The sequence below is a fragment of the Haematobia irritans genome, chromosome 4 (assembly GCF_050003625.1).
Source record: "Haematobia irritans isolate KBUSLIRL chromosome 4, ASM5000362v1, whole genome shotgun sequence".
Classification (NCBI taxonomy): Eukaryota; Metazoa; Arthropoda; class Insecta; order Diptera; family Muscidae; genus Haematobia; species Haematobia irritans.
The window spans coordinates 5847967-5872109 of record NC_134400.1 but is presented as its reverse complement, the minus strand read 5'-3'; the positions used below and the strand labels follow the sequence as shown (position 1 = coordinate 5872109).

The 24143-nt window shown below is 31.9% G+C and overlaps 1 protein-coding gene across 11 annotated transcripts in view; it reads right to left on the bottom strand.

The window, feature by feature from the left end:
- nrm (neuromusculin) overlaps positions 1–24143 on the bottom strand; it is an 837985-nt gene that overhangs the window by 231388 nt on the left and 582454 nt on the right. For 8 of the 11 annotated variants that reach the window (XR_012722287.1, XM_075308260.1, XM_075308254.1 and 5 more), the window contains 2 exons: positions 23728–23936; positions 8581–9849 (listed from right to left, as the gene is read on the bottom strand). Coding sequence is in view for 10 of the 11 variants with exons in the window: in XM_075308260.1 (XP_075164375.1) it covers positions 8581–8668 (88 nt within the window). In the remaining variant the exon portion in view is untranslated. The remainder of the gene's footprint in view (positions 1–8580; positions 9850–23727; positions 23937–24143) is intronic. The other 3 variants (XM_075308257.1, XM_075308255.1, XM_075308258.1) reach the window with 3 other exon arrangements.

Here is a 24143-nt window from a genome sequence, read left to right as displayed (position 1 = left end):
TTGACAAAATTTTCTATAAAGATAAACTTCTGACAAAATTTTCTATTGAAATACAATTTTGACAAAATTTTGTATAGAAATAAAATTTTGACAAAATTTTCTATAGTAATTAATAAAATTTAGAAAAAAATTGTATGGAAATAAAATTTTGACAAAATTTTCTATAGCAATGAATACAATTTTGACAAAGTATTCTATAGAAATAAAAATTTGACAAAATTTTCTATAGAAATAAAAATTTGACAAAATTTTCTATAGAAACAAAATTTTGACAAAATTTTCTATAAAGATAAACTTCTGACAAAATTTTCTATGGAAATAAAATTTTGACAAATTTTGTATAGAAATAAAATTTTGACAAAACTTTCTATAGTAATAAATAAAATTTAGACAAAATTTTGTATAGAAATAAAATTTTGACAAAATTTTCAATAGAAATAAGTTTTGACAAAATTTTCTATAGTAATAAAATTTTGACAAAATTTCTATAGAAATAAAATTTTGACAAAAATTTTTATAGAAACAAAATTTTGACAAAGTTTTCTATAGAAATAAAATTTTGACATAATTTTCTATAGAAATAAAATTTTGACAAAATTTTCTATAGGAATAAAATTTTGACAAAATTTTCTATAGAAATAAAATTTTGACGAAGTTTTCTATAGAAATAAAATTTTGACAAAGTTTTCTATAGAAATAAAATTTTGACATAATTTTCTATAGAAATAAAATTTTGACAAAATTTTCTATAGAAATAAAATTTTGACAAAATTTTCTATAGGAATAAAATTTTGACAAGATTTTTTATAGAAATAAAATGTTGACTACATTTTCTATAGAAATAAAATTTTGACAAAATTTTCTATAGAAAAAAAATTTGACAAAATTTTCCATAGAAATAAAATTTGGACAAAATAAAAAATAAAAATTTGACATAATTTTCTATAGAAATAAAATTTTGACATAATTCTCTATAGAAATAAAATTGTGACAAAATTTTCTATAGGAATAAATATTTAACAAAATTTTCTATAGAAATAAAATTTTGACAAAATTTTCTATAGGAATAAATATTTGACAAAATTTTCTATAGAAATAAAATTTTGACAAAATTTTCTATAGAAACAAAGTTTTGACAAAATTTTCTATAGAAATAAGTTTTGGCAGAATTTTCTATAGTAATAAAATTTTGACAAATTTTTTTATAGAAATAAAATTTTGACAAAGTTTTCTATAGAAATAATATTTTGACGAAGTTTTCTATAGAAATAAAATGTTGACAAAGTTTTCTATAGAAATAAAATTTTGACATAATTCTCTATAGAAATAAAATTTTGACAAAATTTTCTATAGGAATAAAATTTTGACAAAATTTTCTATAGAAATAAAATTTTGACAAAATTTTCTATAGAAAAAACATTTTTATTCTGATTATTAATTTTGTTCGGCTTAAGGTCATAGAAACAATCGATTATTGATTTGTTTTAATATTTATTTCCAATATTTCGGTTAGTGCCACAATTTTCTATAGAAAAAAAAGTTGAAGAAATTTTCCATGGAAATAAAATTTGGACAAAATATTCTAGAGTAATAAAATTTTCAGTAGAAATAAAGTTTTGAGAAAATTTTCTATAGAAATAAAATTTTGGGAAAATTTTCTATAGAAATAAAATTTTTTCTATATGAATAAAATTTTGACAAAATTTCCTATAAAAATAAAGTTGTGACAAAATTTTCTATAGAAATAAAATATTAAAAAAAATTGCCATAGAAATAAAATGTCGCCAAAAATTTCTATAGAAATAAAATTTCGCCAAAATTTTCTATAGAAATAAAATTTCGGCAGAAATTTCTATAGAAATAAAATTTTAACAAATTTATTTATACCATAAAAAGCCGGCATTTTAGTTATTTTATATTATTTATTTTTTATATAAATTCTTCTTTTTTAAAACGTGTTTGTCATCTTTAAAGTGTTTGTTTTAAGTTGGTTTGTTTTTTTTTCCAACATCATAAACATACATATAATCACCATCATCAACACCATCGTCACTCTCAATGTCCAATATGACATTGGTGACTAATCCTTTGTTGGTTGGATACCAACTAAGCTTCCTGCCTTATAATAATCTTTCATCCACCTCTTTGGCAAACACTTCTATACCTCAGCTCCGGTTTATGACCTTTATCATGCCAATATAATTTTGTTACCATATAAAAAGTGGAAAATTTCGTTTAGTAGCTATATTTGTATTTAAAATTTCGTTTTTATTCAATCATATTGCAAGCAAATTGCTGACGCCGCTTAGACTGAGACTCTATATATGTGGAGCAACATGTTGGAAAACAGGAATATAAAAAGCAATAACAACAACATAGTCCAATAAAACACGACAAGTGCATCATCAGACAATGTACTTACTACCAGGCGTCTTTAAGCTGGCGGCAATTCGATATTAAAGATATGGACAAGTTGAAAGCAAGTGAAAAATGGCTGAGATCCAATGAAATCAAAAATATTATCAGCTGGAAATACACTGGCAGAAATGTCGTTTGAATATTAAAGAAATATTTGAGCAGTATAAAAATTTAATATTTTTTCGATTTAAAAAATGTTAGCATTTGGGATTGAATCCACGTCCAACTAGACTTGCTTTTCCATATCTCTAATTTAATGTAGTCTTCGCATTGTAAAAAAATTTTTGTTCTATCCTCCTTTAAATTTCCTACAATTTTCTTTATCTGAGAATTCTCACCTACTGTGTTATTTATGGCGGGGGTACTCTGCTGATGCCCAGGGTGTATTAAAATGCAAAGTACCAACCCAGCTATGGACCACTTAAATTATGTGACACCCACACTAACACTGGTCATAGCTTAATAACGCACATCAGACACAGCATTTGTGTATATGGGCATGGTTGCCTCTACTACTGGCGGTGCCCTTGTTTTATTTTCATCCATGAATCCTGTAGATGCAGTTTTCTGCTATATTTAAATGTGCGTCTCATTTCATGAGCAGCAAAATGTGTGTCACAAAACCATGGGGACCTAATGGCTATATCGAGAGAGAGAGAGAGAGAGAGAGAGAGAGAGAGAGAGAGAGAGTCATAAAGAGAGGAAAATCGTTCAACACCAGAATTGTTTTATTTCCCATTCTTTTCTCTTGTCATCAATCAGTTCGCATTTTTTTGTGTTCTCCCATCCCGCAGCGTTAAGATATTTTGTTTGACGCCTTTAATGTTGCTGCTACGGCCACCATACACCGCCAAAGTTGATCTAAGTAGCCAAGTGAGTTTGTTTTTTTTTTTTTTTTTGTAATACTATGGCAAATGGAGGTCAATAGAGGGGTGGCCTATCTCCTCTCGTCAGCACCCTACTGGAAGTATATCGTGTCCATGTGCTCACCCAGTGTGTGGGTGAAGATTCTCTCGCTAGAATATGAAAACATGAAAACGTGTGGCGGCGCCATCAGCATTATATTAAGGCGCTTGATGCGATGGTTATGCCGACATTCATGTTGCCATTGTCGTAGCCATTCGCCTCTCAATTATATTCGAGTTTTTCACTTCTTTTTATTTTGGGTGGCCCTGCAAAGTGTGGATGACAGATCTCGTTACGTTTTTTTTTTTGTGTTCTTTTTGCATTTCTTATTGATGGCTTTGTTTTATTTGTTTTTCTACCCCAAAATATTTTAATCTGGCCCCCTTGGTGTAAAGTTGTAATGGTTTTTTTTTGTAAAGTGTGGTTGACACTTAAACCAACACGAAAAACTATAGAGACAAAAATAATGTCGATTCAATTCTAGAAATCTTTTTAAAGGCAAAAGGTCAGAGCTTAAAGGAGGATGACCATTAAAAATTTGCGAAGATAATGATTTTCCCAAAGAGACTATGTCTGATAATAATAGTAATATTTAATGTATATTGAATCGTTAAATTAGTTTAATTAAATTTAATTATGATAAGTATTACTTTTAGTTAATAATCTCTTCAATGTAATAGTTTGAATTAAATTTAATTAAATTTATTCAAATTTTTAATTTTTAACACACAGAAATATTGCCAGAATTACTGCGAGAGGATAACTCACCGCTGAAAATCTTTTTGGTGTTCGGTCGAAGCAGGGATTGAACCCACGACCCTTTGTATTCAAGGCGGGCATGCTAACCATTGCAGGATGGCTGATATGCATTGCTACCAATTTGAGGTTGCAATCATTTCTAAACGGATGGCCTGACAGATTTATTCCAGCAATAGTTCATTTTATCGTTTACAAGTTTACAAAAGCATTTTGATCTATTGCATTCAGAAATAAAATTATTCATGATAGTGTGATTGATTTATATTCAGTTGAAAACCCACAATGGCTATGGTTAGAGCCCTCCAGCCTTTAAGTATGAGTAAATCGTTTGTTTCTCGTGATCGTTACTGACAAACTAACAAAAAACCGAAATGATACGAAAAGTGAAGTCCATATTTGTTCGAAAACCACGCCACCGTGATAGAAATCTTGATCTTGAGTTGAACATATTGTGAGAACGGATGCAATGCATTTTAAAAAGCGAGCTTGGACAAAAGTCATTGAAGTTCCCAAAAGTGCAAGAGCACTCCGATGTACAAAAAAAAGGTAAGACTGGAAATTGTCAAGGAATTGCATCGCTTGCCCGAAAGTGGAATTTTGTTTTTTTTTTCTGATGAGATGCAATTCCAAATTGAGCAGTTTGTCAACAAAATGATCTTACTTGCACAAGAGGTCAGCTGTAAATTTACACCTTCCATTGAATTGAATGAAATATTTCGCATTTATTTTGACCACACTGACGATGAATACGAGCAGGGAGCGACCATTGCACCCAGAGAAGGAATATGATCACCTCAAACATGTTTGAAGAGCAAAATGTTATTTTTGTATGGTGACCATGTAACATGTTTGTCACTAAAATGTTATTTTCTCGTCAAATATAACCTTCTTGCCGAATCAGATACAAGATTTCCGAGAAAATAACATGGTTGCGAACACCATGTTACATGGTCACCACCCAAAAATAACATTTTGCTCTTTAATTAATGTTTGAGGTTATCATATTCCTTCTCTGGGTGCAATGGTCGCTCCCTGCTCGTATTCATCGTCCGTGTGGTCAAAATAAATGCGAAATATTATGGGGAAATGCAATCAAACAAGTACTGAAGCCCTAACCAGACAAACATTTCGTCCACAGAAAGGACCAATTTCACATCGCGTTAACCAAAAATGGCTCAAAAAGGAGGTTCCTTGCTTTATTTCTACCGTAGAATTGTCTTCAACATCTTCATATCTCAACCAGTTGGACTTTTGCATCTGAGGCAATTTGGAGAGCAAAATATCAAAGACACCGCTTCGCTGGCAAAGCGCCAAAGGTACTTTTCATACCCTCCACCATAGGATGGGGGGTATATTAACTTTGTCATTCCGTTTGTAACACATCGAAATATTGCTCTAAGACACCATAAAGTATATATATTCTGGGTCGTGGTGAAATTCTGAGTCGATCTGAGCATGTCCGTCCGTCCGTCCGTCCGTCCGTCTTTTGAAATCACGCTAACTTCCGAACGAAACAAGCTATCGACCTTAAACTTGGCACAAGTAGTTGTTATTGATGTAGGTCGCATGGTATTGTAAATGGGCCATATCGGTCCACTTTTACGTATAGCCCCCATATAAAAGGACCCTCAAATTTGGCTTGCGAAGCCTCTAAGAGAAGCAAATTGCATCCGATACTGCTGAAATTTGGTACATCGTGTTAGTATATAGTCAATAACAACCATGCCAAAATTGGTCCACATCGGTCTATAATTAAATATAGCCCCCATATAAACCGATTCCCAGATTTGGCTTGCGGAGCCTCTAAGAGAAGCAAATTTCGTCCTATCATGGCAGCCCGATGTATCAGGCTCACTTGGACTATTCAGTCCATTGTGATACCACAGTGGTGAACTTCTCTCTTATCACTGAATGCTGCCCGATTCCATGTTAAACTCAATGACAAGGGACCTCCTTTTTATAGCCGAGTCCGAACGGCGTCCCACATTCCAGTGAAACCACTTAGAGAAGCTTTGAAACACTCAGAAATGTCACCAGCATTACTGAGGTGGGATAATCCACCGCTGAAAAACTTTTTGGTGTTCGGTCGTAGCAGGAATCGAACCCACGACCTTGTGTATGCAAGGCGGGCATGCTAACCATTGCCCATAATTATATATAGCCCCCATATAAACCGATCCCCAGATTTGACCTCCGGAGCCCCTTGGAAGAGCAAAATTCATCCGATTCGTTTGAAATTTGGTACGTGATGTTAGTATATGGTATCCATCACCCATGCAGGAATTGTTTCATATCAGTTCATAATTATATATAGCCCCCATATAAACCGATCCCCAGATTTGACCTCCGGTGCCTTTTAGAGAAGCAAAATTAATAATAGTATATGGTCTCTAACAACCATGCAAAATTGGTCCACATCGGTCCATAATTATATATAGCCCCATATAAACCCCATTTGGCTTGCGGAGCCTCTAAGAGAAGCAAATTTCATCCGATCCGGCTGAAATTTGGTACATGGTATTGGTATATGTTGTCTAATGACCATGCAAAAATTGGTCCACATCGGTTCATAATTATATATAGCCCCCATATAAACCGATCCCCCGATTTGCCTTGAGGAGCCTCTAAGAAACGAAAATTTCATCCGATCCGGCTGAAATTTGGTACATGGTGTTGGTATATGTTCTCTAATGACCATGCAAAAATTGGTCCATATCGGTCCATACTTATATATAGCCCCCATATAAATCGATTCCCAGATTTGTCCTCCGGAGCCTCTTGGAGGAGCAAAATTCATCCGATCCGGTTGAAATTTGAAACATGGTGTTAGGTTAGGTTAGGTTATGTGGCAGCCCGATGTATCAAGCTCACTTAGACTATTCAGTCCATTGTGATACCACAGTGGTGAACATGGTGTTAGAATGTGGTCTCTAACAAACACGCAAGAATTGGTCCATATCGGTCCATAATTATATATAGCCTCTTGGAGGAGCAAAATTCATCCCATCCGGTTGAAATTTGCAACGTGGTGTTAGTATAAGGCCGCTAATATCCATACCAAAATTGGTCCATATAGGTCTATAGTTATATACAGCCGATCCCCAATCACACAAAAATTGGTCCATATCGGTTCATATTCATGGTTGCCACTCGAGCCAAAAATAATCTACCAAAATTTTATTTTTATGGCAAACATTGTCAAAATGTTATTTCTATAGAAAATTTTGTCAAAATGTTATTTCTATAGAAAATTTTTTCCAAATTTTATTTCTATAGAAATTTTTTTCCAAATTTTATTTCTATAGAAAATTTTTTCCAAATTTTATTTCTATAGAAAATTTTTTCCAAATTTTATTTCTATAGAAAATGTTGTCAAAATTTTATTTCTATAGAAACTTTAAACTTAATTATATACGTATTTAATCGGCCTTTTTTAGTTTAATATATACTACGTATGGAGTACCTTGTAATTTAGAAGACAGTGTTAGGAAGTTTTAAGATACCTTACCATCGGCAAGTGTTACCGCAACCCAAGTAATTCGATTGTGGATGACAGTCTTCAGTAGAAGTTTCTACGCAATCCATGGTGGAGGGTACATAAGCTTCGGTCTGGCCGAACTTGCGGCCGTATATACTTGTTTATTTTATTAATATGAAATTTTCTCATTCTGGGAGAAATAGAAATATCAGCTTAATTGACTGTTTTGTCTGCATGAGGAATCAAACAAATACAATTTCCCATAACATTTGTGAAAGTGGCACAATTGGAGATATGGATAAACATGATTTGGACTGGTGTTTATATTTGAAGGGCATTTAATACATGGGCGGTACTTGCAATACGAAAAAAACAATGCACACGTGCAATTTTATCAACCCTGGTAGGCACTAGAAACAAATAAAGTGTCGATCATACCAAAACGGGAATAGACCAAAATTCCACAGGGCCACTTTTCTTCATCTTGCCATTTTTAAGGCCAAAGGGAGCCTATTCGAACAAATCTAAACTAATTTCAGAAATTTAATAGTATTTTCAACATTTTTTGCTTTTGAGTAATAAAATTAAAAGCCTTCAAGGTGATGCTTTTCAATTCCAACATTCCCTTAGCTAAATCCCAAAAATTTTTCGGTTATCTGCAAAAATAAACCCCCCCCCCAAAAAGAACCCCGTAATGTCCTTATTATAATTTGTCGCTGATTTTGGTGATTCTCTGGCAGAAAGACAACCATTAATCTTTCTTTTATCGAATTGAATTATACACAATGGTTACTTGTTTGGTACAAAAGGATCCAAACATTAGCCTATTTCATTCAAAACTCCGGGATATTTATGCCTATGCACCATATAACAATGTCTTGCAAATAGAGGATATTCCTCTTTTTCATGGAGGACAAAACTAATTTATTTCCTAGGGTTTTCAATGAAAGAAAATTTATTTGTTCAAATGTGAAAATGGGTTTGTCGTATGCGATCTGGTGTCAATTGTTCGTACTTACCCACTGCTTGAACATTTGTATATCCTTGTAAGCTATAAATTAACAATGTAAATCCGATTAGTACGGCATGTTGATGTCGTAGCAACATGTTGCTGCCGTTGTTACTGTTGCTATTGCTACTCCTTGGGGTATACTAAAGTTGTGATGCCGTTTGTTGTTGTTGTTGCTAGAGTTGGTGTCTACAACAACTAACAACGACAATAGTAATGGCTTGGGTCCTTTGTTATATGGCGAAGTGATGGTAGGCCAAAGAGACGGAGAGAGAGAACGAGAGAATGAATCTCTGATGAGCGCAATGAGCCTTTATAATCTTAAGGCAACTTCGTTCAAAAATTTGTTGTTCACTTCGAGACTGTTGAGTATCACTGCGATAATGTCGCTTAAGCTTAAGTCTTCTCACTGGGGTTATGTGTGTTGGATTTCATGTAGGAGTGAATATCGTTGTAAGCGTTGAATATTCCACGTGGTTATGTGCGAATGAGTATGGGTTCATGTGTGCATGGAAATTACATTGACGTTTCGTTTTACCAAAAATGTCATCGAATCCTCTGCTGTTTGAAAGAGCGAGTGTGTGTGTGTGTGTGTAAGTGTGCGATTTCCGTTTCCCTTGCTTTTGTTTTCTTGCTGCAATGAAGGCTGCTTCTTATGACGACTTATCTTAATGTGCTTTTTCGTAACGATTGCTAAGTGAAATTCTTGTTACAATGTTGCTATGTTATTTTCTCTGGCATTTGAGTGTTGAGTATGTATGAATATCTGCAGGATTATTTTGAGCATCAACGATTATTGCGGCAAGATTTTCTTCTTAATTTCGATTCAATTTCGATTATTCTTATTCTGGAAGTTTGTGTCTGTTTTTTTTCTCGTTACTTATTTTCTTTAAATTGTAGTCGTATTGCCAATTTTATTTACATCTATTTCTTTATTTATAAATATATATATATCAATATTTGGTTATTTTCTATAAATTTCCTTGTAGTTGTTCTATTGTTTTTGGAGTTTATCTTGCAGTTTGTAAGATTTTGTGATTATTTCATATGAAGTGAAATGTGAGATGAAAAAGCTTTTTTAATATATATATATATATTTGTGTTGTTTTGTTTTAAAAATTTTCAGTAGTTATTTGCAATTCTTTTTCTTGTTATCCTTTGTTATTATTGCATGTATATTGATTGATATACAAATTCCATAAACTTTATATTTACATATCTTTGGTAGTTATGAATTCTGAATTTGTTATATTTGCATTTGTCCTTTTTATTAAAAATCCTGCAAAGAAAGAGAAGCAAATGGAAGATATTTTATGGTTAGGGAAAGTGAAAGGATTTAAACAAATCTTAGAGTAAATATAAATTGTAACAATTGTTTGTCCATAATCAGTGAATAAATATATAATTTTTTTTTTGTCATATATGTTATACAATTTAAGTAAGATTTTATTGACACGTGTTCATATGTAGGAGAACAAGAGCTTTAATAAAAATATGTAGATATAATAAAAGAAATTTTTATTTTTTGGAAACTCAATGGTAAAAAAGTAAATTAAAAATCTAAGAAAATTAAGGCTTAAAAATGTACTCTCAAAACCAAAAAACGAGGGCATAAAATTTAACTTTATTTTAGTTCAAGAAAATTATTGAGTTGTAGTTAAAATTTACCCAATATGGGCAAATTTATTTTACTTGAAATAAAATAAGAAAAAATCAAACATAAAAAACCATACAAGTTTACTAAATATGTATTCACGGTTGCCACTCGAGCCGAAAATAATCTACCAAATTTGAGAAAATCCGACTTTGAATTTTGGTGGTTATTATTAAAAAACAAGTATATACGGCCGCAAGTTCGGCCAGGCCGAAGCTTATGTACCCTCCACCATGGATTGCGTAGAAACTTCTACTGAAGACTGTCATCCACAATCGAATTACTTGGGTTGCAGTAACACTTGCCGATGCCAAGGTATCTTAAAACTTCCTAACACCGTCTTCTAAATTACAAGGTACTCCATACGTAGTATATATTAAACTAAAAAAGGCCGATTAAATACGTATGTAATTAAGTTTAAAGTTTCTATAGAAATAAAATTTTGACAACATGTTCTATAGAAGTAAAATTTGGAAAAAAATTTCTATAGAAATAAAATTTGGAAAAAAATTTCTATAGAAATAAAATTTTGACAAAATTTTCTATAGAAATAAAATTTTGACAACATGTTCTATAGAAGTAAAATTTGGAAAAAATTTTGTATAGAAATAAAATTTTGACAAAATTTTATATAGAAATAAAATTTTGACAAAATTTTTATAGAAATAAAATTTTGACAAAATTTTCTATAGAAATAAAACTTTGACAAAATTTTCTATAGAAATAAAATTTTGACAAAATTTTCTATAGAAATAAAATTTTTACATAATTTTCTATAGAAATAACATTTTGACAATGTTTGCCATAAAAATAAAATTTTGGTAGATTATTTTTGGCTCGAGTGGCAACCATGAATATGAACCGATATGGACCAATTTTTGTGTGATTGGGGATAACTATAGACCGATATGTACCAATTTTGGTATGGATATTAGCGGCCTTATACTAACACCACGTTGCAAATTTCAACCGGATCGGATGAATTTTGCTCCTCCAAGAGGCTATATATAATTATGGACCGATATGGACCAATTCTTGCGTGTTTGTTAGAGATGACATTCTAACACCATGTTCCAAATTTCATCAGGATCGGATGAATTTTGCTCCTCCAAGAGGCTCCGGAGGACAAATTTGGGAATCGTTTTATATGGGGGCTATATATAAGTATGGACCGATATGAACCAATTTTTGCATGGTCATTAGAGAACATATACCAACACCATGTACCAAATTTCAGGCGGATCGGATGAAATTTTCGTTTCTTAGAGGCTCCGCAAGCCAAATCGGGGGATCGGTTTTTATGGGGGCTATATATAATTATGAACCGATGTGGACCAATTTTTGCATGGTCATTAGAGAACATATACCAATACCATGTACCAAATTTCAGCAAGATCGGATGTAATTTGCTTCTTAGAGACTCCGCAAGCCAAATGGGGTTTATATGGGGCTATATATAATTATGGACCGATGTGGACCAATTTTGCATGGTTGTTAGAGACCACATACTAACACCATGTACCAAATTTCAGCCGGATCGGATGAAATTTGGTTCTCTTAGAGGCTCCGCAAGCCAAATCGGGGGGTCGGTTTATATGGGGGCTATATGTAATTATGGACCGATATGGACCAATTTTTGCATGGTATTAGAGACCGTATACTAACACCATGTACCAAATCGAATGAAATTTGCTTCACTTAGAATGATCGCAAGCCAAATTTGGGGGTCCGTTTATATGGGGGTTATACGTAAAAGTGGACCGATATGGCCCATTTGCAATACCATCCGACCTACATCAATAACAACTACTTGTGCCAAGTTTCAAGTCGATAGCTTGTTTCGTTCGGAAGTTAGCGTGATTTCAACAGACGGACGGACGGACGGACATGCTCAGATCGACTCAGAATTTCACCACGACCCAGAATATATATACTTTATGGGGTCTTAGAGCAATATTTCGATGTGTTACAAACGGAATGACAAAGTTAATATACCCCCATCCTATGGTGGAGGGTATAAAAAAATGTTTCTTTAAAAGAAGTGTTTTATTATTTTATTTTAGACTTTTATATCCTGCGCCACACTGTGGAACAGGGTATTATAAGTTAGTGCATATGTTTGCAACACCCAGAAGGAGACGAGATAGACACATGGTGTCTTTGACAAAAATGCTCAGGGTGGGCTCCTGAGTCTATATATAACCATGTCCGTCTGTCCGTGAACACATTTTTGTAATCAAAGTCTAGGTAGCAGTTTTAGTCCAAACGACTTCAAATTTGGCACAAGTATGTGTTTTGGCTCAGAATAGAACACTATTTATTTTGGAAGAAATCGGTTCAGATTTAGATATAGCTCCCATATATATATTTCGCCCTATATGGACTTATATGGCCCCAGGAGCCAGAGTAAGAATTCATAAAATGGTACAAATCATTTAAATGTTGTCGAAAAAAATGCTAAATCCAATCTGAAAAAATTGTGAATTTTTGAAAATATTTGAGGTCAGACATTTCCGACAAGCGTTAGAATTCATTAAAAATTATAAAAAATTATAAAAATTATTTATGTGACAAAATATCACAAATTTTTTAATTTACATCCAAAACATTGAATTCGGATCACACCTAAAGAAGTAATGCAAATTCAGTGCAACGGCTGTTGAAATGGACGACTTGCGTCCTATGGCAAGCCCGTGTTAAATTCATCGCTTCTGTCGGGCTGCCACTTTAACCTAACCTAACCTATCACAATGGACTGAATAGTCTAAGAGAGCCTGAATCTTAATCGGGCTGCCACTTTAACCTATCGCTTCTGTGTCAATTTTGCACCACTTCCGAATCCAAAAAGAACATTTTCATCACTTTTCTGGCGTGGTTTTTTTTGCTGGGGTGTTAAGGGTTAATGTTTTGGTGCAACACCTGGTCGGAGCGAAAAAAATTTCATATTGAGAAACCTACATAATAAGAAAATAAAAGTGTAATAAAACAGTTAAAAATAAAAATTGAAATTCGTGGAAAACAATTTTTAATTCTTCATTTAAATAAACTTCCAAGTCATAACTTCTAAAATAATGGAAAAAATTAATTTCATTTCACTTAATTCAGTATAACTCAATTCGATTCAGTTGAATGCGTCCGTTTGCATTAAACTGTTTACAGTTAATTTTACTTCATTAATTTTAATTACCTCATATTAGAAATACCAACGTCATTGAAAATTTAAATAACAAACACAAATATTAATCGAGATGTAAGAAATTTTGTTAATTGAATATTAAATGATATTTTATTCATCTCAATTTGAAGTGTTTTTGTCTCTCCAGATGGAATATATGCGAAACAAAAAGCCAAGTGAAAAACTAAGAGTTCTGACTTATAGCAAATCACGAGAAATTATTGAAATGACCCAGTGTCTACACAGATGATGGTAACATATTCACCACATTTGCCAATATGCCATGGTAATACAATATACCATAATAATTCAAAGGAAAACATCTACAAACAAGTATATACAGCAGTAAGTTCGGCCGGGCCGAATCTTAAATACCCACCACCATGAACCAAATATTAGGGTTTCCTTTGAAATTTCAGGAGGGCTTGAGGACTTGAGGACACTTCACGAAGATAAATTTAAAGATTTCATCCATGAGGACTATATCAGATTCTGGATTTATAAGAACCATTTTTGTTTGAGTTTTAGAGGAATCATTAACATCTCTTGTAAGTGTGCAAGAAAATTATAAAATAAAGTCTTGATTTGAAATCTTAAATCTGTAGAAGTAAAATCTGGAAATTTTACATTGAGTTTCAAGCAATTTTCATCATCAGTGCGCCTTCTACACCCTCAAGAAGTGAAGTCGGTCTATATGGAGGCATTACCAAATGGACCGATAAAAACTTAATCCGATACACGTTTTTGTGAGCCTAAAATACCAGAATATTTACAATTTCAGGCAAATCAGATAAAAACTACGGTTTCTAGAAACCCAAGGAGTTAAATCGGGAGATCGTTCTTATGGGGGCTATACTAAAATATGGACCGATACTCACCGTTTTCGGCACACCTTTTTATGACCCGAAAATACCTCTAGATTTCCAATTTCAGGCAAATAGGATAAAAACTTCGGATTCTAGAAGCCCAAGAAGTCAAATCGGGAAATCGGTCTATATGGGGGCTATACCAAAATATGGACCGATCCTCACCATTTTCGGCACACTTCTTTATGGTCCTAAAATACCTCTAGATTTCCAATTTCAGACAAATTGGATAAAAAATAAGGTTTCTATAAGCCCAAGACCCCAAATCGGGAGGTCGTTTTATATGGGGAACATACCAAAACATGGACCGATACTCACAATTTTTGGCACACGTATTTGTGGTCCTACAATACCTCTAGATTTCCAATTTCCGCTAAATTGAATAAAAACTGCGATTTCTATAAGCCAAAGAAGTAAAATCGGGAGATGGGTCTTTATGGGGGCTATACCAAAATATGGACCGATACTCACAATTTTTGGCACACGTATTTGTGGTCCTACAATACCTCTAGATTTCCAATTTCAGGTAAATTGAATAAAAACTGCGGTTTCTATAAGCCCAAGAAGTAAAATCGGGAGATCGGCCTATATGGGGGCTATGCCAAAACGTGGACCGATACTCACCATTTTTGGCACACCTCCTTACGGTCACAAAATACCTCCAGATTTCAAATTTCAGGCAAATTGGATAAAAACTACGGTTTCTATAAGCCCAAGACCCCAAATCGGGAGGTCGGTTTATATGGGGACTATATCAAAACCTGGACCGATACAGCCCATCTTCGAACTTGACCTGCCTGCAGACAAAAGACGAGTTTGTGCAAAATTTCAGCACGATTGCTTCATTATTGAAGACTGTAGCGTGATTACAACAGACAGACAGACAGACAGACAGACAGACAGACAGACAGACGGACAGACGGACATCGTTATATCGTCTTAGAATTTCTCCCTGATCAAGAATATATATACTTTATATAGTCGGAAATCGATATTTCGATGCGTTACAAACGGAATGACAAACTTATTATACCCCCGTCACCATTCTATGGTGGTGGGTATAAAAATGTATGAGTTCAAGCAGGGTCGTAATGAGAGAAAGGTCCTTGAAAAGGACAACTAATTTTATGTGTTTGTATCCTTAACATCAAAGTCTGGCTACGCCTCTGAGTTCATGTACGTCACATTGTTTTCTTGGGTATACCCAAGAATTCATTGGAAGAACATGTTATACAAAGGAAACCTCACCTTGGGCTAAGCAATCTTTTCATATGACATTATTTCAATCAAATCTAAAGCTGTATAAAATTATAAGAAAAAAAACTAAATGAATTTGTTTTTGTTATGTTTTTGTGCTTGCTGATGATAGCTTTCAGTATAGAAGAAAAACCAAATTGTATAAAAAAAAATATTGTGGTCAAACATAAACATTTTGTTACTAATTTGTCTACCAAGGCAACATTGAATGTTTGGGGAATCCATAAAATTTTGCATTGATAGTATTCTGTTTGGGTTCATGGGGGGTAAATGTTGTTTCCCTTATACTGCTCTATGGATGAAATTTTTGGTCTTTACATTTGTTTTCTTTTTTTTGGGTTTCACAAGGGATAATAGGCCAAAAAATCAATGGAGCCTAAAAATATGCTACAATTACATTCACATTACTTAAGGATAGTATCTTCATGGGTGATTGCTTCTTTCAATTATTCTTGAAGGGAAGAAAATTATATGTAATACAATTTTTTGTTATAGTCTTCATCTTTGACCCCGTATTTAATGTTCACAATTATGAAAGTAATTGAATTGTTTATTTAATGAAGACATAGGTTGGCCCAGTTTATTCTCCGAAAATTTTGTTTTTTTTTTTTTAATAAGTGATAACCAAATAATGGTTATGAAAGGTGGAATTGGAAATTACGATTTATTGGAAACTTGGAAAAGTGAGAAACTTGCCTTTCAATCCTCAAAGGAAGCAAAACATCGGAGTGTGGTTGTTATGGGTTATAGGACAATGTCGATTCAGGCAAATGAGAAGTTATTCCTCTAATCTGTTATTTTCTCCGAACTACATTAAGCCAACGGGGTGCAATGGTTAGGGCAACACTCAGTACTAAGAGAGAAACAAAAACTTTTTAATTCTATTCTATAGCTTTCTACAGAAAATTATGTCAAAATTTTATCTGTATAGAAAATTTTGTCAACATTTTATTGCTATAGAAAATTTTGTCAAAATTTTATTTCTATAGAAAATTTTGCCAAAATTTTATTTCTAATGAAAATTTTGTCAAAATTTTATTTTTAAAGAAACTTTTGTCAAAATTTTAGTTCTATATTAACTTTTGTCAAAATTTTATTTCTATAGAAAATTTTGTCAAAATTTTATTTATATAGAAAATTTTGTCAAAATTTTATTTATATAGAAAATTTTGTCAAAATTTTATTTCTAAAGAAATTTTTTTCAAAATTATATTTCTATAGAAAATTTTGTCAAAATTTTAGTTCTATAGAAAATTTTGTCAAAATTTTAGTTCTATAGAAAATTTTGTCAAAATTTTAGTTCTATAGAAAATTTTGTCAACATTTTAGTTCTATAGAAAATTTTGTCAAAATTTTATTTTTAAAGAAAATTTTGTCAAAATTTTATTTTTAAAGAAAATTTTGTCAAAATTTCATTTCTATAGAAAATTTTGTCAAAATATTATTTTTAAAAAAAAATTTTGTAAATATTGTATTTCTATAGAAAACTTAGTCAAGATTTTATTTCTATAGAAAATTTTGTCAAATTTTTATTTCTATAGAAAATTTTGTCAAAATATTATTTATATAGAAAATTTATCAAAATTTTCTATAGAAGTAAAAGTTTGACAAAAGTTTCTATAGAACTAAAATTTTGACAAAATTTTCTATAGAACTAAAATTTTGACAAAATTTTCTATAGAAATAAAATTTTGACAACATTTCTAAATTTTTGTTATATATAGAAATAAAATGTTGACAAAATTTTCTATAGAAATAAAATTTTGAAAAAATTTTCTTTAGAAATAATATTTTGACAAAATTTTCTATAGAAATAAAATTTTGACAAAATTTTCTTAGAGATAAAATATTGACAAAATTTTCTATAGAAATAAAATTTTGACAAAACTTTCCATAGAAATAAAATGTTATTTTATTTCTATAGAAAATTTTGTTAACATTTTATTTCTATAGAAAATTTTGTCAAATTTTTATTTCTAAAGAAAATTTTGTCAAAATTTTATTTCCATAGAAAATTTAATCAAATTTTATTTCTAAAGAAAATGTCAAAATTTTATTTCTATAGAAAATTTTATAAAAATTAATTTCTGTAGAAAATAATGTCATTTTTATTTCTAAAGAAAATGTTGTCAAAATTTTATTTGTAAAGAAAATTTTGTGAGAATTTTATTTGTATAGAAAATTTTGTCAAAATTTTATCTCTATAGAAAATTTTTTCAACACTTTATTTCTAAAGAAAATATTGTGAAAATTTTATTTCTATAGAAAATTTAATCAAGATTTCATTTATATAGAAAATTTTGTTAACATATTATTTCTATAGAAAATTATGTCAAAATTTTATTTGTATAGAAAATTTTGTCAAAATTTTATTTCTATAGAAACTTTTTCTCAAAATTTTATTTGTATAGAAAATTTTGTAGAAATTTTATTTGTATAGAAAATTATGTCAAAATTTTATTTCTATAGAAAATTTTGTCAGAATTTTATTTCTATAGAAAATTTGTGAAATACCTCTTTGTTGGATATGAATAATTTGCAAAATCTACCAAAACACTAATGCCCAAATTCATAATAATTTACTGAAAGTTTATCGAAGGAATTTGTATGGTAATAGTAGGTTTAAAGTTTACGTTAACTTTTATGAATATGGGGGTAAGAATTCTACCAATTTACCATACAGTAAAAAAATCTATAATTTTTGGCAGAATTCTACCAACTGTGGCAACCTGGAACCCGTTCCCTGGAAAAACCCTATGTAGCAACCTTGGTACCGTCATTTAATTTTTAAATTTTGTTTAGTGCCAAATATTTGTAAAGCATCGCTTAGTTCTAATATACCCAAAAAAAAATATTTTTTTAATACTATATATAGTATATTTTATAATATCAACTATAAATAGCGTCTACCAATTTTAGTAAAATTACAACCGCGAGACTTTCAAATCTCTTTAAGACCTTTCCTTTTAAATTATACAACAATCATGAATGTGACTTTTCATAGTTATCCCATGCAATGACGCTACTAACAGGGAGAAGAGTTACCACCAATAAATGGATCGATAAAAATCCTTAGACCAAAAATAAATATCGTCTCTTTAACTTTTCCCTAATACCTAACATTCAGACATGGTCACGAATACTCAAACCTCTAGAAATCATGATAGCAAACATCAATTTAGTAGATGATGGTTAGGGAATTCTTGGCAGCACACTATCCTACCATAGTAGGCCAAAATCGAAAATTATAGGCTTCCATATTAGCAATTCATAAGAAATTCTTTTCAATTAAAAATTACGAATTTTTCTAAATAAAATTCGGTAGAAGGTCGTTTTTATAAGAAATTCTTTTAAATTTTTTCTAAATAAAATTTTTTTTTTTAAATTTTATTTTCATAGAATTTTCAAAGGTTTGTTTTTCGGTTTAAAATTTAAACCATGAAAAATATTTTAATGTTGATTTAGCCTACTCTGACATTAAGGTATCGATATTTCTTGGCATTCAAATGTATACAAAGCTTTCAGAGTGGTCATTGATTCCGATAGTTGAGTTATAGATTTTTTTCCTTTAGTATCAATCTTTAGGAAAAATGTCTTCAACTATTGAATCAAAAAATGATTTTTTAATCTTTACAATAAAATACATTTTTGTGGTATTTTTGTGTAATTTTTTTTAAATGACATATACCGTCCGTCTTTATGCTTCGTAATTTCTTTGAGTCTACTGAAATTATTCTAGACATTCAAAGATTCTCATTTTTATAGCATTTTTTTGGGCATTTGTCCACATATTTTTTGTGGTATTTCTTTGAATTGTAAATCTTGGTTGTTTTTTTTTTCTTTGAGAAGCCCTCTACTTTTACAAAGAATATTTGTCCTAGACCAATTAGTTTTTTACATTGCACTGGTCAACCATTGCATATCCCACAACAAACAAGCATCTATTTGAGATTTCTTAGAAAAAAAAAGTTATGGAATTCCTCCGTTTTTTAAATAGAGAATAGATATTCGAAGGAATTTATTAGAAGTTTTATTTTAAAATATTTGCAAATACAAATATATGAGAATTTAAATTGTATAAAATGAGAGCAGGAAATTTAAATTCAAAAGCATTGTCATTTGCAATTAAATTCATATTTCTGTTTGCAAATTTTCTGTTGAATTGGATAAAAAATACCACGGATCAGTTTATTACATTTCAAATAATGTTAGCCTCAAGAAAGCTTCCAAAATTGTTTGCATGTTTTTAGGAAAAAATGTATCAAAAACATTGCTTACTTTTAGGATATTATTTTAAAATCTCTCTGAAAACGGGTAAACATAGAGAATAGCTATACGTAGATGTTGCTTCATAAAAGTTATACGATAGATTTAACATTTTTATGCAATAGCAATTGCAAATTATGCGATTTGGTTTAAATTCAGTTCAAGTGACGTTTAAATCCACCTTTTAACAAAGTTCATTTAATATCAAATAAATTTAGCTTTACATTGATTGGAACCTATTTTTAAGAAAGAAGAGAAGAGCATGCTGCATACTTTTAGGTTAATATTTAACATATCTGAAAATAATAATTTTTCGAAAGCGATTGTTGCACATTGTTGTAGCGTTAGAAAAGCCTTGCGAAAGGCGAAATCTAAAATATAAATTCAAGTTTGTGAAAAGGCTTTTCGCTGCATTTCGTAAGTCCTGCTCTTGTCCTTAAAAAAAAAAAAAAAAAACAAGTATATACGGCCGTAAGTTCGGCCAGGCCGAATCTTATGTACCCTCCACCATGGATTACGTAGAAACTTCTACGAGAGACTGTCATTCACAATCGAAATACTTGGTTTGTGGTATCTTAAAACTTCTTAACATCGTTTTCTAAATTGTGAGTTAGTCCATACGTGGTTTATATTAGACAAAAAAGGTATGTATAGTTAAGTCTACAAATAATTACGAATCGATATGGACTTTTGCACGGTACGTAGAGAGCCAGAATTGGTCGCTTATATGGGGGCTATATACAATTATGAACTTGATATGGACCAATTTTTGTGTACTTGGGGATCGATTTATCTGAGTGCTATATATAACTATAGACCGATATGGACCTAGTTAGGCACGGCAATATACTACCACAATGTACCAAATTTCAACTCACTCGGATGAAATTTGCTCCTCCAAGAGGCTCCAAAACCAAATCTCGGGACCGGTTTATATCGGGGTTGTATATAATTATGGACTGATATGAACCAATTCCTGCACTGTTGTTGTTGGATACCATATACTAACATCACGTACCAAATTTCAACCGAATGGGAAGAATTTTGCTCTTCCAAGGGGCTCCGGATGTCAAATCTGGGGATCGGTTTATATGGGGGCTATATATGATTATGGACCGATTTCGACCAATTTTTGCATGGGTGTTTGAGGCCATATATAAACACCACGTACCAAATTTCAACTGAATCAGATGAATTTTGGTCTTCCAAGAGGCTCCGGAGGTCAAATATGGTGTTCGGTTTATATGGGGGCTATATATAATTATGGACCGATGTGGACCACTTTTTGCATGGTCATTAGAGACCATATATTAACACCATGTATGAAATTCGCTCCTCTTAGAGGCTTCGCAAGCCAAATTTGGGGGCCCGTTTATATGGGGGCTATACGTAAAAGTGGACCGATATGGCCCATTTTCAATACCATCAGACCTACATCAAAAACAACTAATTGTGCCAAGTTTCAAGTCGATAGCTTGTTACGTTCGGAAGTTAGCGTGATTTCAACAGACGGACGGATGAACATGCTCAAATCGACTCAGAAGTTCACCAAGACCCAGAATATATATACTTTATGGGGTCTTATAGCAATATTTCGATGTGTTACAAACGGAATGACAAAGTTAATATACCCCCCATCCAATGGTGAAGGGTATAAAAAAACATGTAAGTAATGTCTAAAGTCGGGCGGGGCCGACTATATTATACCCTGCACCACTTTGTAAATCCACATTTTCGATACTATATCAAATCCGTCAAAAGTGTTGGGTGCTATATATAAAGGTTTGTCCCAACTATATACATTTAAATATCACTCGATCTGGACAAAATTTATAATCTATAGACGTCACGTAAATCGGACTACAACTTTGAACTTTGTGGTCACATGACGGAAAATCGGGCGACATATATATATGGGAGCTATATCTAAATCTGAACCGATTTCAATAAAATTTAGCACACTTGACTACACTATTAATGGTACTCCTAGTGCAAAATTTCAACCAAATTATTTTAGCCTAATTTCTGGAGCCATATAAGTCTATATCGGGCGAAAGGTAAATATGAACCGATTTCTATCAAATTTTGCACCCTTGACTATACGACCAAGTGTTATGTTTGTGCAAAATTTCAAGCAAATCAGGGTAAAACTCTGGCTTCTGGGTCCATATAAGTGCATATCGGGCGAAAGATATATATGGCAGCTATATCTAAATCTGAACCGATTTCTTCCAAAATCAATAGGGTTTTATTGTGACCGAAAACAGGAACTTGTGCCAAATTTGAAGTCGATTGGACTTAAACTGTGACCTAGACTTTGATTCACAGACAGACGGACGGACAGACGGACATGGCTAGATTGACTCAGGGACTGACCCTGAGCATTATTGTCAAAGACACCATGTGTCTATCTCGTCTCCTTCTGGATGTTGCAAACATGTGCACTAACTTATAATACCCTGTTCCACAGTGTGGGGCAGGTTATAAAAAGAATAGAGACATTTGCATACTTTTAGGCGGGAAAATATTTAGTGAAAAAAGTCTGGTTTTACAACTACCCGATATTGTAGTTAACGGTGCAACAAAAAAATGCTACATCACTATTGGAAGTATATGAAATGAAAGTGCAACTTTCCATGAAAGTCGTACTGAAATACAAAAAATAAATCTTTAATTTGTTTTACATTTTTAGGTCATATTTTTATATTTAACCACCGGTAAACCCATTGCCTACTTTTGGGCTAATATTGAAAACTAGATCTATCGAGCAAATTATAGGTGAAATATTATCATACAAATAAATGGAAGGGATACCAACAGTTAGACCATAAAATCATATATCCTTCCTCGAAGCAATCATTAATTCTATAGTATTACCTAGATTTCATTTTCGTTAACCCTCAATTTATTTCAATGTTTTTTTATGTTCCAGCAGAATACTTGCTCAAGGTTTATAGCGTCATTCAATAAAAAAAATCCTAAGGAAGACAAATCTAATAAAAAATTCATCAATCTAACGATATATTCTTAAGGCAGACAATATTGAATCACTTTCAATATAAATGCCACAACAAGAATAGAGAAATCAAAAATTCCTCAAACTCTCTATGCCATTAAATCACATTGCCAATGTGAAAGCCTTCAACCTTATGGATTGATAACGAATTCATTCATAGAAAAGCATGTGTCTTTGTTGATTTAACAAATTCCTAAATAGAATGCTTGGTCAAGGAATTTATTGTCCCTTCCCACCCCACATATAACCTAAAGCCATGGTATATGCCTTTGCCTAAATGTAGGCAATGGTATTTAACAAAGTTTATTGCTTAACGATATGTTAACTAACACAAATATCTAACAACGGAACAAACACTTTGGCCTGAGCAGACACACAAACACACACACACAGTATCCTGTCACTATAGGTGAACCTATGGAAATACTCTGGTTATCGTTGCGGTTTGGTGTCGTGAAAGCTTCAAGTTTATGGGGTTCGTTAAAAATACTCTACGAACCCCCTCAAAAAGGTAGGTTATAGTTTAGAGAATTGTTTTGCTAGTGGTAGTGGAGGGGGCTAGAAGTAATCATTGACCAAATGTTGTAAAAGCTTAATATATAAGGTCAGCTATTTTATTACAGACTACATGGTTAGTGGACAGGTAGCCAGGCTTTTATGTTTTGGTGATATAGCAAGCTAGTCCGTGCCTAGGAACGAAATAATTGAGCTATTTTTTTGAGATATTTACAACAGCTATTAACAAAAGAAGTAGCAGTATCGTTTCTATGTCACTGTTTTCGATTTCGACTCGGGGTTTTCTTTTTTGCTACCCTGATTTTATGGTCTCCAACATAATATAATCAAGAATTTGTGGCTATCATAAACAAATATTATTTTTCTGTGCAAAGCATACTTTTGGGATGGCTAAAAATAAAAGCTACCGTTAAGTGTTGCCTATGCGTGCGTACGTGTATGACTAGGACTTTGATTCCTTTTGGCATTTGTATCTTTGTTTCTTTTTTTCTCGTTTCTGTGTTTATCTTTTTCTTGGAATTCCTTTTTCAGATTTCACATTTTCCATTGAATTTATGGTCATTTCCTTGTTTGCCATACGTTAACGGTCCAAATCAAAAACGTTTCATTCAGTCATCTGGAAAGAAAAACAAACAAGAAGAAAAAAATCATAATGGCATTAGTTGTTTATGCTTGATTAGAAGAAATATTCATATATAATAGAATAACAATAATGAAATATAAATATCAAATTGTTAGGGATAAAGTGAAAATGTTATGCGTAATTGATAATCTCTGTAATAAAATAATCACAAGAGGTAATAGGCTTTACGTATTTTTGGAT